The sequence below is a fragment of the Talpa europaea genome, assembly GCF_964194135.1.
Source record: "Talpa europaea genome assembly, chromosome: 11".
Classification (NCBI taxonomy): domain Eukaryota; kingdom Metazoa; phylum Chordata; class Mammalia; order Eulipotyphla; family Talpidae; genus Talpa; species Talpa europaea.
In genome coordinates, this window is record NC_140078.1 from 40,295,972 (window position 1) to 40,313,374 (window position 17,403).

At 45.8% G+C, this 17,403-nt stretch overlaps 1 protein-coding gene across 1 annotated transcript; it reads right to left on the reverse strand.

Annotated features, from left to right (window-relative positions):
• Positions 1–1,734: 1,734 nt before the first annotated feature.
• VSX1 (visual system homeobox 1) lies at positions 1,735–7,550 on the reverse strand (the record flags this gene model as incomplete). Its single annotated transcript, XM_084247573.1, has 5 exons — positions 1,735–2,052; positions 3,206–3,386; positions 4,449–4,572; positions 5,008–5,086; positions 7,127–7,550. The coding sequence occupies 5 exons, from the start codon at positions 7,548–7,550 to the stop codon at positions 1,763–1,765; spliced, it is 1,098 nt and encodes a 365-aa protein (XP_084103699.1). The 3' UTR covers positions 1,735–1,762.
• Between the last annotated feature and the right edge of the window lie 9,853 nt (positions 7,551–17,403).

The window sequence follows — 17,403 nt, forward strand, 5'->3', positions numbered from 1 at the left end:
ATGTATCCATTTGTGGGAGTTTTAAAACAATTTATGTCCATTTCAATTGTGAATAATATTTTCTTTTACATTGAAAATGTCCTGTATTATTGGTTCTAGTCCCTTTCTCGTTTGCCTCTTCTGGTTTTCTCCATTTTCTTTATAATATTGCATAAAAATTTGTCCATTTTCATATACTTTTATGAAACCAGTTATGTATATTTCATTTTTATTGTTTTACATATCTACCTCTATTACTCTTTTTCCCTTTTTATTTGGGGGTGGCTCATTCAGTGACATTTCATAAATATCTTTTCACATAAATAAATATACCTTATTATCATTTTTAGTGACTGCATAATATTTTATTTTATGAGTGTGATGTGCAGAAGTTGCAAAGGTTGCTAGCTATCTCCCCTAAACTAGCTCCTGGTAAAATAAGGGAGAGACAAGGAAACAAGACTCTGATAACTGACCGAGAGGTACAAAATCGTGCAGAACAAGTATGGCCACTAGCTCAGAGCCTGATCTACTCTAAAGAGGAAAGAGAGAAGGATAACTTCTAGAGTTGTTAGCAAACACCTACTCTTTCGCCATTTAGCATCAGATATCAGCCATAAAACTCTTCTAGTCAGGATGAAAAAAAGGAGGTAAGCTTCATCATTTTCTCCTGTTAAAGAAAGGAATAAGTGACACTGATTTTTCACAATAGTATGGAACTCGCATAAAAGGGGAAAAAATGGGCCAAAGGAAGAAGTCTCTGTTTTCTCATCCAGATAGACAGGAGAAACAGGCCTGGCTGTGCAGATCTCTGGTGGAAGCTCTTTCAGGGAACAATTATCCATTCTCTGTGAACACTCTGCCTTGTTAATCAACTCCATGTTTCCTCTTCAGTAAGGTGTAAGCTCTCTTGACTCTAAACTCCAAAAAAGAAATTAAACACAACCTCTGCCCCACAATTTACAAACTAGCACAAGATCAGCACTGAATGAAAGGCATCAGACCCTCTGAGATCGAAAAGAGTTAATAGGAACCTTGGTCAGGTAATAAAACAGAAGCAGTGCCTTGAGAAACAAACACACCACACAAAGTTTATTCTTAAATAATAAGTGCCAAAGGAAAGAAAACATTCATGAAACCAAGACATGAAAGTGCAGCAACTGTTTAAATATGGCCCCATATATTTCAGAAGGGAAGGGCGAAGTATGGCTTTCTTTGTTCTTTCTGAGTTCTCATCTGCATAATCTACCAAGTGACACTCAGAGGAACACAAAATTATTGCCTAAATAATTGAAAATTGAAATGTCCAAAGCCAAGTTCAAGATAAAGATATGTCATCTATCTACAGAGGGTCTTCACTCTATATGAAGACATTTGATTCTCTGATAGGGAAATAATTCCCGATATTCAAATTTGGCATGAGGACATCAGACCTAATCTATTAATAAATAATCTACACAGTATATTAAACCAAATCTTACATATACCCTTTGAACTGTAACATCCTCCCTCCTTAAGTTCTACAAAAGAAAATCATAATTTTATGCCAAATTAACTGCTATATATGCCTTAGGGAAAGACATCCATTCTAAAATAAAATGGAATTTTTCCCTAAGCCATCCTTCCATCTTCTTAAAGCAATTGGGTTTGCATTTTATCCTGACACCACAAGAAAATCCTTCTGAATGTATTTGTCTTGTACAGCTTTTGTCTTTTGGAGAGAAAAAAAATGCTTGTGAGGATTGTTCACATTTCCCTCCTTTGAGGGCAGGGTCTGCAGACTTCATGATGCTCCCACCTTCTCTGACAGGAACCCCTCTAGCCCCTCGGAATCTGGGCATTCTGGGGCACCAGCATCCTGCTGCACTCTCTTGCTTTCCTGCTGTGTGGAGCTGGACAGATCCATGGCCACATCTTCCAGGTCATTCTCAGGGCTGGCTTCTCCTGAGCCTTTCTGGAGTCCTGCCTGACTTAAGCTAGATCCCTCTTTGAGGTGGTCAGAAGCCCAGAATCTTGCCAGATTTTCTTCACTTCCTGGTTTCCTTATCACCTCTGTGGATTTTTTATGCATCCCTTGCAAAAAAAAAAAAAAGAAATAAATATAAATTCTACCATTAAGTAAATTTTTTCACGTCAGTGTCTAAATCTCTAGATCCCACTAGACTTGCCCTTGCCAGTCTGTCTCCAGAGCCTCCAGGAGAACCACATAGGTAACTCCTCACATTAGGAGTTGAAAATTAGTGTCTACCAGCCAAGAGGCCTTGTTTGGATAACAGGGGGATCTTGAAAATTTATTTGTTGCCAACATGCTTTAATCAGGAGTTTGTGCATCAAAAATCAACTTCCAGTTCTCTGGAAGACAGAATGTCCTGAACAGATGCCAGACGGAACCAACCAAACCTGCTCATGTAAGTTCAGAGGGGTGGTCTGTGTTCCCTGCTCCAATTCTCTCAGTCTCTTCAATATTTGAAGGCAAAGTCAAGAACATAGTTACATTTGGTATGTTCCATCTCAGCCAAGTGTCATGTAGGGAGAAGTACAAAAAATTTTGCTGGGCAAGGCCCTCCTCTACCAACCTAAAATGCTGCCCCTAGCCCCCATTCTAATCTCCCACCCTGTCCCGGATGCCTTTTTATGACTCATTCCTCCACTGATCCCTGTCCATTGGTATCTGGTAGCCACAAACAGAAAAAAACCAGAATGCCCTGCCCCAAAGCTTGGACCTCATCAGCATGGATTCCTCTAGTATCAAAAATCTAGGCAACAGAAAAGCTAGCAGGCAAGTTGTTAATGACCCAACCAGGACCTGGAATCAGACCTCTTTACTCTGGTATGCGTGGGTTCATCATCTCCAGGTTTCATAGCTGTGCAATGTTCCGGGTCCTATTATCATTAGCACTCAATTACACGGCTTCCAAAAATTCTAATAGCACTCAATGCTTTGGAAACGTATTTCACATAGGAGAGTATGTCGTTACATTCTCCAAATCAAGGCCTGTGCAGACACATTTTCTATACAGTTTCAATGTAAAGTAAGGCCTATGACCTGACAGCCTGTGCTTTGTCATTACACTATTTAGAAATCAGATGTGATATTCTGCCCTGAATCGGAGTAATTTACCTTGCTTCCCCTTGCAAATGGCTACCCTACATGCTCCTCCTCCCTACCCCTACACACACACACAATTCCCAGCCTTCTGTTGCTGCTGCATGGTTCCGTCCTTACCCAGAAGCCAGGGTGCACAGGAGCCCACCACACCGCTCTCTGAGGACTTGAGAACAGAGTCGGGCGGCGGGATGCAGTGCCGGACCATGGCCCCATAGAGCCCGTACTCCGCCATCACGCTGCTGCCGCCCCAACGCTTCTCCCGTTTCCGCCACTTGGCCCTCCGATTTTGAAACCACACCTGGTTTGAGTCAGGAGAACATACAAGAGGAGACCCAGTGAACATGGACGCTTCAAGGTGATCCTGGTGATAGTTCTAGAAAGGGCTGACTAGCCATCCTCGGGGGGAGCTCCTAGGATTCAGACCGTGAGGGGCGGGGGCCATCATTCACTTAAAAGCCATGGGGATGTACTGTGGGGATAATGTGTGACTGGTCTCCACTGCGGTTTTCCTTAGACAGGAATAAAAAAGAAATAAATAAGAGGATTCGTTTCCACATTGTGTAAAGAAGTTAACTATAATGTTTCTGATTTTTCTTCTTGATTGGAAAGTATTCACTCCAGAAATGACCCCTTCTAAACTCATGTTGTCGGATTGCTGCTGATACTTCTCATGTAAAACATTATCTTACTAAATGACTAACAGAAGATTTTTAGATGTTTAAAAGGAGTAAGTTAGTGGCATATCTTCTGACCTGGGGAAATGTCCATGTCTTATTAGCAACAACATTATGTGGAATAACATGACACCTTTTTGTAAAAACAAACAATAAATACTGTGTATGTGTGTGTGCATCTGTGTGTGTGTGTTCAAAGTCAGATGTATATAACATGGAAATAATTTATGTAACAGAATAGGCACAACAGGTTATTTACACTGGTTTCTTTTAAGGCTTGCAGTGAAGGGATTTTTTTTAAGTATTAAAGTAACAACATTAAAGTAACAACATTTCAAGAATGCAACATTATAAATCAATATTTGTATATACTGCATTGTGTTCATCACTAAAAGCCTCATTCCATCCTATACTTCTTTTATTTCCATTGACATATCTTTATTTAGCTACTAGTTGCAGCACATTGTTCTGTGATGTTTAAAAATGATGCAATAAAAGGAAGGTGACAGGGGCTGTCTTCTTGGAATAAGCATAAAGAGTCTAGTAATATGGGATCTGCAGCTAGGTGGCCCTCAGTATGTAGAAAAGTATTACTGTTTGGGGACCCCTGTGGGTTGAGTCTGTCTACATAAGAATTACATGCTTTTCGTGGTATCATTGGGAAGGAGTTGTGGGATCCCAAGCACCTGAATTCGGTCTTCAGGGAGCTCAGTTTTTACAGCCAGCATTTCCCGGGCATACACGTCAGGGTAGTGGGCCTCACTGAACGCCTTCTCCAGCTCTTCCAGCTGGTGGGCCGTGAAAACAGTCCTGCAGAGAGATCCAACATGCGTGTGTGGGCCCATGTTCACAGGGAGCTGCCAGGCTTTCCTGCCTTGGAGGACCCCTGGCTTTCCAGACCCAAAAAGATCATCTAATGGCAACTGGACACCCACCTCTGATGGATTAGCCTCTGGAAAGTCCACAGGTTTGGTTCAAACAAAACAGAGTTCTGTAGTTTTTTTCCTCCTTAGTGAATTCCATCAATTCATTCTGTCAATTCATTTTAAAGGCCCACAAAGTTGTGTGCTTAAAATGCTACAAAGACTGTCTTGTACCCCTCTGAGAATAGCAGAAGTAGATTCCCAAATGACCAGTGTAGCTTCCTGCTGCCAACCAAGAGACCCCTGGACCTGTCATAACCCAAAACCATACACTTTCAGATGTGCCCTAAGGAAAGTTCAGGGAGGATAGTTAATCCTGTACCTGTGCCTCCGCTTCTTCCTCTTGCCCAGGGTGGGGGACACCTTCAAGTCACTCCTGTCTTCAGTCAGGCTATCCTCATCTGTCAGTACAAGGACAAAGCAAGGGCTTTAAGGATGGGACTATTTACTTTATTTTCTATCATTATCCTATTTTTTATAGATGAGGAAACAGAGGCAAGGAGAAAATAAGTAACTTTCCTAACATAACAGAGGTAGTAAATGGTCAAACTGGGGAATTCAAACCCAATACTGTGTGAAGCCAATGCTACTTGGTCACTAATTACATTTCTATATCCACTTGCAAATTCACCCTCTTCCTTCTGCCTCAACTACCTCATCTTAACCAGTACACCAACATTTCTCAAAGTGTGTGTTAGGGGTAAGGAGAAGTGTTAGATTGAGGTTTGTAACATCAGAATACTTATCAGAACTTCTCACATTACCAGTTTTGAAACTCTGGTAGCGGGTCCCAGAAACATATTCTTGAAGAATGTGCTCAGATGATGCACTTGAAAAAAATTTAACAACCCCATTCCACTACGCTGCATATTTTAATATCCATTAGATCAAAGATACAGGTGGAAAGGTGTCAGATTCAATGATAATAAGCAATTTGCCTCACAATATTTTAAAAATTAATAAAGACAAAAATATTAGTTTTATTTCTCTTTAAAGTCCATGTTTTTATTAGTAAATCAAACATAATTGAAATTTAATGCATCATATATGATGGAGGTACATAACAATGTACCATTATAATAAAATTAGTTTTACGTCTACATCAATTAGCTCACCAGAAAAATATGTGCTTTGACTATAATGCTACAATACTTTACAGTACTCTAATATACCCATCTGGTTCATAAGGTTCTTGAGCATGTGAAATGTGACCAATCTGAATTGAGATCTGCCACGAAGGTAAAATATCTCAAGAATTTAGAAGACTTAGTACACCCAAAATTAATGTAGTAATAATTTTATACTGATTATATGTAAAATTTTACCATTGTTATGTATTAAATTCAATAAAAATGTAGCATTTAAATTAAGTTCACCTATTTATTTTTTCTTTTTAACTTGTCTTTGGGAAATTTTCATTAAGCTCACAGAAATGTTCTCACAGACTAAAATTTAACTTCATTTTGCCATTTGTTTTGTAGGTGCTCAAAGAGGAGAGAACCCATTCTGTGAAGGTGGTTTCTGCATCTTTATTGAAACAACTGATACAGGGGTTCATTTTATCTTACATAGAGACTCATGAGATGGTCTTTTTAGAGCTGAGTGAAAGTTCACTTGTCAGCGGATCTGGCACACTTCTTTTTATCTGGAGATCCAACGTACTCTTTTTGCCTTGGCTGCCAGGGTGCTCAGCTTTGGTTCTACTACATAGTTCTCTCAATTCATGTTTTCTTGTATAAATCTCCCTTCTCTTCCCCCAGTCCCCAAACTTGGCCTTGCTCTTTTTGTTTCATTGTTTCCTTCTCTATTCCCATAATCAACCTCAACTCTTTGAGGAAATAAGTGGGCTACAAAGAAAACGTTAAGCAAAACTACAACGAAATTAGTGAAGTCACTCCCTTACTTGCATGTGTGGGGAGCTGTGGTGCTGAGCAGGGCGGAACTGGGACGCCCTTTTCAGCACCAAGAGAGTGGACAGCACCGGGGCTCCTGGCCCTTGGTGTTCAAGGAGGAGTCAATCATTCGATCAACTCTGCTAACCTTTGAGCACCGGCAGTGTACTAGGTTCTCTTTGCTGGTGAACAAGACAAGCCCAGACACAGATCTTTTCGACTTGTGCCATTCCCAGACCAAGATTAGGGTGGGCCCTGGGAAAATGCCCTCAGGAGACCACTAAGCCAGGTATGGAACCGGGTGGTGATGGTATCCGCTGTGCTGCACCGGCCAGATCTGGGAATATAGTCAGGAATTTAGAAAGAGGCAAGGGACAGAGGGCAAAGGTGAGAATATGCGTCCACCACTGAATCACCCTCTCGAGTTTTGACTTCCCTTAGACCTGGGGTGCTGAGGATGGGGGCGCAGTGGGACAACGGTTTGTTACCCCTGAATCGCTCCACGCCTGAGGGAACCCTCGTAGGAGCAGGACTGGCTGGCCTGGTTACCTGACGTCGAGATGCTCTCGCTGTGCTTCTGCCGGCGGAGAAGGGGCGGTGAGCGGCCTGAGACTTGCGAGGCAGAGGGTTCAGGCCCCCTGGGCGGCAGAAATGGCAGGTCTGCTAAGAGCAGGCAGGGAGCCCGAGCGACGGAGGGAGGCTGCGTCCCGAAGCCGCAGAAGAGACCGAACCCCAGTGGAAGGGCCCCTTGCGCCAGGCAGGAGCCGCCAAGCCCAGGTCCCGTACGAGGTGCGACCGCCGGGCCCTCGCAGTCGGATCCTGGCCCGGGGTCCGCAGGCGCGGGCAGCTCGGCCTCCAGGCCCAGCAGGTCAGTGATAGCAAAGCCCCGGGGGCGCTGGCCGGTGGCAGAAGCTCCCGGCACCAGCGCGGAACTCCTGGCGCGCCCGTCGGAAAGCGCGTCCCGACCCGTCATGGCTTAGAAAGGCTTGACCTTCCGTGGATCACCTTTGCGGAGGGGCGCAGCTCGAGGACGCTTTATAGAACTGGGCCCCCCGTCGGGCTCAGAAGGCCGGGAGGGCTCCAATCAGCGGGGCTCGGAGGCGTCAGCGCTTCGGACCCCGCGACGCGGGGACGCCGCCAGCTCCCCTCCCTAGGGTCGCCGCCCTCCCAGCTGCAGTCCCCGCAATCACCTCCTTCTCCTCTCCCCTCTCCAGCTGTCCCCCTGCCCAGTCCCTCCCCCGTCCTGGATGCCTGGGGGAAAGTAGGGAGGGGACAGCGTATCTGCTGTCTGCCGGTCCCTCCAAAAGCCGAAAGTCTTTCCCTTGCCTTGCCTTGCCTTCCACATTCTCTGAGTGGGGACACCCCTCGCAGCTGCCCTGGAGCCTCCCTGCCAGGACTCAGTCGTCCTTTAAGACCAAGACCAAGGCCTCATTTCCAGTCACACTCCCACCTACACAACCCCTCCAGCTTTCCAACCCCACCAGCCAGCTGAAAGGGGGGAATCTCCAAAGGGAAAGGAGTGGAAAGCGTTTCTTTAAGCCATGCTCACCCCACCTCCAGTAAATCCACCAGGGTCGCGTTGTAATGGCTGGGTATGGGGGCTGCCAAGACTCACACTAACAGGGACAATTACATGAAGCAGAGCGGCAAGCGAGTAGCTACCGGCCAAAAGGAACGTACAGAATTAGTAAAAAAAAAAAATAAAAATAAGAAAATAAGTACGGGAGGACCAGTGAAATTTGAATTGCAGATAAACAATGGATACTTTAGGGGGCTAAGCTAGGTGCAGGCATGCAGGTGAGTGGAGAGAGTAAACTGTAAAATTGGTGTGTGCTGGGACTCACCCTCTTCACAGAGGCTGACAAATTATTATGGGGTTTATGGTTATTCAAAAAAAACCTAACTTTCATGTCAAATTCCCATATTTGTTAAAGTTGGCACCAAACAGTGTGCGGGTAAACCAGCCTTGTCTCACACACTGAAAATGTGAGCCCACCTACCCCAAATCACTTGGAAGGGTGAGCACAACTTTCCCAAAGGTAGAAGTCGGGAAACCTCTGCAGCCCCACCTACTGAGCAGATGAAGAGAGGCGGCAACTCTGAGTCCAGGAGGCTCGCGGCGCTCCCTCCTTGCCTGCTGGAGCCTGAGCCAGCACCAGAGCCAAGCCATGAAAGTGGGTCTTCTGCGCGCCGAGCCTTCCAATGGGTCCTTAGCTAAACCTGTAGATTAAACGAGGGGTTTCCGATGAAGATAACTACAAGGGTCTGGGCATTAACTTTCCATTATTAAAAGAAGACCCAAATCTCCCTATGCAAGCTGTTCCCGGGATTAGCAAAACAATAACTTTCCTTTGAGATAATTATCCTTTGAATGGCTCAGGGTAGGGGTGGGAGGAGGGGTGGCTTTAGACTCAGGCATTGGTTTGTTGTTTTGTTTGTCTTGTTTTGTTTTGTTTTGTTTTGTTTTGAAGGGGAGAATTTCCCCCTAAATTTATCTCCAGGAATTTCCCACTAAATTTATCTCTGGGCTCAAGGGAAGGAATTGGGTGTACAGGACCTTGCTACTTTAACTCTTTGTTCGCAGGGTAGTCGTTTGTAAATCAGAGTTTGGGGCCACATTTAAGAAAGACGTTTCAGGGATCCATCTTTGCAGACGGAATTGGTGCAAGCAAGCTGGCAAACCGGCCCTTGGGTGGCTCACCTGAGATCACTCTACAGGTGGCTCCGGGGCTGGCAGGGTGGTGGGCACTGTACCAGCTATCTGAAGTGACAGAAACCCTCACCTGGGCTGTGGTCTTGGAGTCCCCCTCCCCTAGTCTCTGCCAAGGAATGTGAGGTCACCGAGACAGACCCAAGTGGATGGCAAGGGACCCAAAGGCACCAAAGGCCTGGTGCGAGAACTCCAACTTCAGTCATCCTACAGGGTGACCTTCACATGGTGCCAGGCGAACACCCATTTCCAACACCTTTGTAAAAACTTTACAAGACCCATTTTGTAGATGAGAGAAACCGAGGCTTATTAACCCGCTCACACTAGACACAGAGGGAAATCAGGAAAGTAAAGAAAGAAAGAGAGAGAGACCTGAGAAAAGGAGCCGGAGGGACTTCTAAAGGGACAAAGAGTTCAAGAAAAGTTGTCTTGTAAGAGGACACCTAATTCCTGCACAGGAGAATTCCCAAGGCCTCCTCAGGCCATAGCCACAGGGAGAGAGCCACGGGGAGTGCTGAACTCTGGGCGAGGAGGCTGCAGGAGCACATCTCCAAAGGTCACTTTCAGCTGCCCCCTCTCCTGTGAGAAGCTCCATCCTTCCTCCAACCCCTGCTGACCTGATGGGCACCGACATCTCCCTCCCTCCTCCCCCCACCCCACCACACCAACTGCTGTGGGGCATCTAGGATCCACACCAAGGAGTTGGGCAAAATGCTTAGTTCAGTGTCTGCAAAGGTGGGGGGCGCCCTTCTAGTCATCTAGGAGACTTGAAAGGAGACAGTGAATTAGTGCCCCACCCCCCAGCCCAGAGACCCTCTGCGTGTCCTCTGAAGATGCCCAGTATGGGTGGGTGCCTCCTCGCACACCAGCAGTGTGGCGCAAAGTTTCCTTCCAACTCTATCCAACCACATACAAATCTGACAGCCTCCAGGCCAGGACTCCAGCACCCCACCATGAGGTCTAAGATCCCTAAATCTGTTAAGGGGTCAAGATCTGTCTTCATCAGCCAGGATTAGTCAGGATTTAACTAATCAGTAAAGATTTCTTTGCTCATTATTTTTTGGGGAAGGTTTCCAGCCCTTCTCTAGGGCCAAACCACCAATGTGGGGTGCCCTCCATTTCCCTCAGCCCCCACCCCATCCTGACTGCCAGGCCTGGGCTCCACCCCAGTGGACCAATGTGGAGCAGCTTGGCAGAGCCTGTTTTATTCACTGTTCGGAGCCAACTAACTATGGCCGGGCTGGTAGTGAAATACAGATAAAATGGGATGCAAGGGGAGTGAATGTACGTGTGTGAGTAAAATGTGTGGCTGGTGCGTCTACACAAAGGAGTCCTCTGGCTGTGCTCCCCTTCTGACTTCATCCTGCCTTTCCTTTGAAGGTTATTGGAGGGCCTCCCTGGTGGCGCAAGGGGTTAAACACCACACTATGAAGCAATTGCAGCCTCTGTGGTATGAGTTCAATCTCTGGCTAGCCTGGGAACAACCCACGTGGCGCAGCAGACCTCTCCTGTCTTGCCCACTGCTCCCCTCAGCAGTGTACTTTGGTCAATCTGCCTGTTCTGTTCCCCACTCTGTCTCTGGTGAATCCTCTCACCCTCCCCCCTCTCCTGCATCTCTGGCCTGTACCCAGCTCTTGTATGCATAAATAAATAAATATTTTTAAAAAATAATAAATAAAGGTTGTTGGAGCAAAGACTGTTTTGCCCTGTCCAAACAATCGCTTTTCCTGAACAATTCGCCTGCTCAGCCTGAAGGACCCACTGGACTCTTCACTTGGAGGCTTTCTCTGGTCTCCAGAGTCCACTTTGTCCACTTATCAAATGTGTCAAGAACTGACACCCCCGGAGAAACCCTGGATCAAAGACTGTACAAAATACTGTGAAGGGGAAAATAAACCTCCCTCCAGTCCCTCAGGACTGGGGTGGACTAACTCAAGTATGCAGGCCACTGACTCTCAGGGCCAGGAGAACTGTGCTCCTTGCTACTTGGTGCTTATCTCTTCCCTTATTGCTTTCTTCCTAAGTGCTGCCCTTATCCCACCCAGACACCTCTTGGGTTCTTGCCTTGCACCCACAGATCACCAGTGCCCCTGTCAGGAGAACTACCCTTTACTGATAAAAGTCCTTCACCTGGGCCAGTCCACCCAAAACCTCACTCACACAGCCAACATTTCATCAATTGACACGAGGCATGAACAAGTGGGTCCCTTGCCTCCAGGGGGACAATTCTGCAGAGCCATTTCTGCTTCAAAGCCTCCATTCTGAGCTGGACAAGGCTCCTCTGAACCTAGGGCACTTTCTGGTTCAGCTCCTTTCCACCTTTCTGGCCTCCGTCTTCCCTGCCACCTCACCCCACAATAACTCTCATGCAAATCTAGGGGCCCATTTCCCACCTCATTTCCCTACTGCTCTGCTGTGTTCCCTGATAAACAACTTCTGGAATTCTTCACTCAGAGTCTACATCAAAGGAAACCCAGACAACATATTCCTTTACTGTGTTTCTTTTCTTTCTTTATTCTTCCCTCCTTCTCCCTCCCCTTTTCCCTTTCCCCTCCCCCTCCCCCTGCTCCTCGTTTTCCTCCTCCTCCTCCTCTCCTAGATGGCACCTGATTGTCCAAGGTAACTGGTGAGGGGAAAAAGTTACTTAATGCAGTTATGTCACTAAAGAACATTATGCTGCCCATCTTCCTGTAACAGGCAAAGGCTAGAGAGCACCATGCTGTAGGGGAGCAGGGAAATGCAGAGGCGTTTTCTATATCTTCTTTCCCTCTGCCTGGTTTTTCATTTTAACTCCTTGAAATTCAGTTTTTCCTGATTTCAAATAATCTCTCCTCTCATGGGTTCTCTGCTCCACTCTGACCACTTTCTAAGAGTCCGTATCTTCCAAGGTCGGTCCTGGGCCCCTTCATTTTCTGTCTACTCTCTCCTTCCCAGAAATCTGTCACTCCATGTCATGCTGTCTCCAAGAAAACTCAAAACTCTATGTAGTTTTGACTTCTCTCCCAATATCACATTTTTCTTTTCTTTTTAAAAGTTGTTTATTTATGCATACAGGAGCTGGGGTACAGGCCAGAGATGCAGGGAGTGAGAGGATTCACCAGAGACAGAGTGGGGAACAGAACAGGCAGACTGACTGAATTGCACTGCTGAGGGGAGCAGCGGGCGAGACAGGAGAGGTCTGCTATGCCATGTGGGTTGCTCCCTGGCCATCCAGGGATCGAACTCTTGCTGCAGAGGCTGGGGATTGCTTCATAGTGTGGTGTTTAACCCCTTGTGCCACCAGGGAGGCCCCACATTTTTCTTTTCAACCTTCATTTGGAACTCTTTACCCTCCCATCCAGGATGGACCAGAAACTTAAACACTCCCTAATAGAATTTTCTATCTTTCTTTCCCAAATTACTTTTTCTTGTCCGATGCCGAGTCTTGACACTGCCAATGAAGAGTCTTACTGTAAGTGTAAGTAATTGTTCTTGCACTAATAAACCAAAACCTTGACACATTCATGCAGCTTTTGAGAGTCTGTTTCCTTGGGGAAACTGTTTCAAACTGTGATAATGAAGATTCAGTGAGGTAGTATGTGAAAGAGTGCCTCGGAAATGCCAAAGTGCTGCTAGAACTTGGGCCATTTTTATTACTTCTCCCCCTAGTCCAGACTAGGGCTTGGCAAGTGAGCCACTTAACTCTGGAGTAAAATGTAAAGGTTCCCAAAAGCTCAGTAATCAAGATAAATACAATTTTAAAGCAACATATTTTAAAAATTCAAAATAATATCCCCCCAAATGAAGAAAATATAAAAATTGTAAATGAACACAGAGCCTGACCCTGCCTTGCACATCCATGTCATCTCCCTGATCCCTCTTCTTCATCAGTGTCACTGTCACCTTGGCCTCCTCCCTATCAGCAGATTCCATACAACCAGCTATGACACCCACAGGCTCTGTTCTTGTAACCTGCCTGTCCTGTGTCTTGTGTCTGTGACTGTGTTTTGTGTTTGGTGTCTGTGTCCTTGGCTCCCTCTGCCAAGACTATTTGGTAAACTCTCAACTGGTCCCCATGTCTGTCTTCCTTCATCACTCACTTTCTTTACATTCTTTTATGCAAGTTCTAGAAATAATAACCTATAGATCACTCTTGTCATGTATCTGTCAATCAGCACTGGTTTCATAATTAATTACTTACATTGGAAGGTGGTCAAGAGACTTAGAAGAGTTTGGAAGTATCATAAGCCTGGTCTGGAAAATAACTTCTTTCTCATCTGAGCCTTAGTTTCCCTTCAATAAAGTTAAAGGGACAGACTATGTGGCTTGCATGATCTTCTTGAGCCCCTGCCCAGTTCAGAGCCTGCATTCAGGGTACTTTGGCCTCAGTTCCACCACATCACAGCCACGGATTTCTCATACTGCCTGCCCTCTTTGAGCACCATGTTCCAGGCTGATGAAATGAGGAATATTTTTGTCTTTGTAATGAAATATCCAATCTAATTCTGGATAATTTCAACTGAGCTGTCAAACTCCTTTTCGAAAAAGACAAAAAACACTAGCAAATTGCCATTCCTCCTATAAACCAATAAAGCGAAAGCATACAACCTTTCTGCCAAGTAAGGATATAGTATTTCTCACAGAGGGAAAATAACAACAAAGATCTATGTTTGTTTATAAGCTCTAGAGGCTCTGGTGCACTTCAGTGGTGACCCAGATTAGTTCAAGTATGATAATCTCATGACTGGAGGAAATATTTTTTTAGGGAAAAAACAAAACAAAACAAACAAAAACCCCACTGTCCCTGGAAGCCTCTTCACCCTTTCTCCCACCCCCAACCTCTTCACCTCTGATAACCTCAGCTTGGTCATCTGTGTCCAGTAGTTTATAATATATGTGAAATCATGCAATATTTGTTGTTACCTTTCTGACTAACTTTGCTTTGTGTGATCACCTCAAGTTCCTCCCATTTTTCAGCAAATGGCAAAGTTTCCTCTTTCTCTATAGCTGAATAGTATTCCATTGTGCACTAAGCAAAAACAGAATACCAGCAAATTGCAATTCTGGTGAAATGATTCACCAGAGACAGTGGGGAGCAGAAGAGGTGGATCTATTGAAATACACTGCTCAGGGGAGCAGCAGATGAGACAGGAGAGGCCTGATACACCACATGGGTTAGCTCCCTGGCGGGGGATAAAACTCAAGCCATTGCAGTGATAGCCTGATAGCACTCAGACTTAACCCCTAGGCCACCAGAGAAGCCCTATTTTTTGTATTTAAGGAAGACACAGACCACTTTCCATAATGGCTGTACCAGATTACATTCCACCAACAAGGTATAAGGTTCCTCTTTTTCAAATCCTTGCCAACAGTCATTGTCAGACGTTATATGTCTCATGCTCCCCTTAAGCACCACTCTCTTTCCCTCATGTGAGTCCCACGGTGCAGTCACTTTCTGTCTGTCAAGAACTCCCAATCTCCAGCCTGGGATGTGCCCCTGTAGTCTAAGACCATATTGCCTATAGCCCCCAGGCTATCTGCCCCAGAGTCTCCCCAAAACACTGAGAAAGAGCATACCCAGCACTGAATGCAGCATCTTCCCCCTCAAGTCTGCATCTCCCAAGTCTTCTTCACCTCCTCTGTCAGTGAACCACAGTCCTGAGCATTGTGTTTGTCTCCGTACTCTTCCAGGCAGGTTTGCCTCCAGTTACAAAAACAACATGAACAAGAGGAGCAGCCTCCAGCTCCTGGCTTCTTACTATGGGCCACTTATCCAAATGATCACGCTTCATCATGACCAAAGATGTGTGGGAGACACTGCTATTGTGCACATCTTTCAGATAAAAAAAACAAGGACCCAGAAAGTTTAAATAATCACATAAATTACACAAGGACACCCCATTGTGAGGATCAGATTTGAACTCTGAACACTGTGGAGCTGAAGTCTGACTGTAGGTCACTAGTTACTTACTCTCAGCCCTCCCCAATCCTCTCAGTCACTGCTCCCTGTCCCTGGCACTTGCTAGATTGGAACCAATTTTTCAGTCTTGGCTTCCTCGGTATTCCAACAAGTTTTGGGGTACCCTAAAGAGGCAACCCCTACAAACAAAAAAAAAGGGTAGATATTTTCTCTTCCCACTCCCTGGTTATTACCTGGGATCTCCAGTGAGGACTAAGGCAGAGGTAGTAACTTGTGTCCAAGAGCTGTGGTGAGTGCTAGAAGTTACTGTGAACACACCACCCTCACCGCTGTTCCCTGGCATGATTTGACCATGTTCACAGATGCCTAGTCTGTTGCAGCCCTGCCCTTTCCCTCCAGCCCGAGAAAAGTATGCCATCCAGTAAGCTTCTTTTCTGAGTAAATTAGCTGGAAGTGGTTTCTGCGGTTTGCATCCAAGAACCCTGTTTAGGCACTGGGTTCCCTTCACCTTCTACATGCCCCTCTCCCACACCCACCAACCCATCTTTATTCTTCATCTCAGTGAGCTCTGTCAAGCAGTCCATCACTCTTGACTTCACATTCCTGACTCATCCCACTGCCACAGGACAATGCTCACTCTTAACTCCTTTGCCATCAACTAACAAAGCAATTGCACTACATCCTGTGCTTTTCAGAAATAATTTGGCCAAACCAGAAGGAAGTTGGATCAGGAAACTTCAATCCATTTCTCACCCCGATGCAAACACTAATTCCTGAATTCTCTTCCTTCATTGAATATTCTGATTACTATTTCAGTGCAACAAAATTATCCCAAAATATCTACTGCTGGATGCGTCATGTGTTTTCTTCCTGCCTCTTTATACAAAACTGCTTTGTTCACTGCTTTCAGCAAAGGTTTTGAAATGTGTGACACTGAGCATGTGATTTCATTTGTTAAGTTTTTGTTCACGAAGGCTGAGCTACTCTGCTCAGCTCCCTGTTAGCTCCCTCCAAAGCACCTGTCACAATTCTAAATATTCTTTTTCCCTTTGGTTTATTGTGCCTTACCTGACCCATACCAGATGCTATAGCTGGCCCAGCAGCCCACCCCAGGTCATTTGCAACATTACAGGTAGTTCCCAAATACACCAGTAGTTTCCCTCCTCAGGACCTGCAGCTCTGCCTTTTGAACTTCTCAGGCCCCGGGAGTGCGGGCCAGGCTCAGGGTCTGGGAGGTTATGTACTGCACCTCCAGCAACCCTCAAATGATTTTTTTTTTAATAGAGACATGTTTTATTTATTTATTTGTTTGTTTGTTTGTTTTTTGTTCATACATGCACTGGGTACAGTCAGAAGCACGGGAGGGTGAGAGAATTCACCAGAGCCAGAAAGGGGAGCAGAGCAGGCAGAAGGACCGAAGTACACTGCTGAGGGGAGCAGCGGGCGGCAGGAGAGGTCTGTGCGCCATCCCTCAAATGATGATTGGAAATTGGTGGTTCAGTCCGCCAGCATCTTTGCCAATCTGAGCTACAAGGCTAAGATGGGTTCTGCAAACTCACCCCAAGGGCACCATTAGGAGTGAGTCCAACAAACTCCATTCGTTATCCCAAACTTCCCTGGTCCTGCCCTTCTCCCTACCAGGGCTTACTGGGTTCACCTTCAAGATGAACTATTTCATACAATCCCCCTCTTGGGGTCTGCTCTGGGAGGACCAAAACCTAGGCAGTCAATCAGCTCCCCAACAACTGGCTGACCTGACAGCACAGTGTGTGTGGCACCCAGCACATGGCCAAGAATTGTGGGATGAGCAAATACACAGATGGGTGCAATGAATTGTATGCCTGTGGCCATGACTTTAGCTCCTTCCCATCCGCTCAGCACCCTTAGAGTCCCCTTCCGGATCCCGTGCCCACACTAAAGGCTGGGTCCAAGGAAAACGGACTGGCAGCCATCACCTCCACTATAATCCCAGCACTCAGGGACCAGCCCTTAGTACTGGCTCATCTCCTGGTGGGTGCGCTATGTGTTTTATTCCTGCCTCTTTATACAAAACTGCTTTGTTCACTGCTTTCAGCAAAGGTCTTGAAATGTGTGGCACTGAGCATGTGATTTCATTGTTAGGTTTTCACTCACAAAGGCTAAGAGAAGTAGCTTGGTCTTGGGTAGTTGTGAGGCCAGCCTTAGACTCTCTGCTCCAATAGCCTGAGAATGACTGTG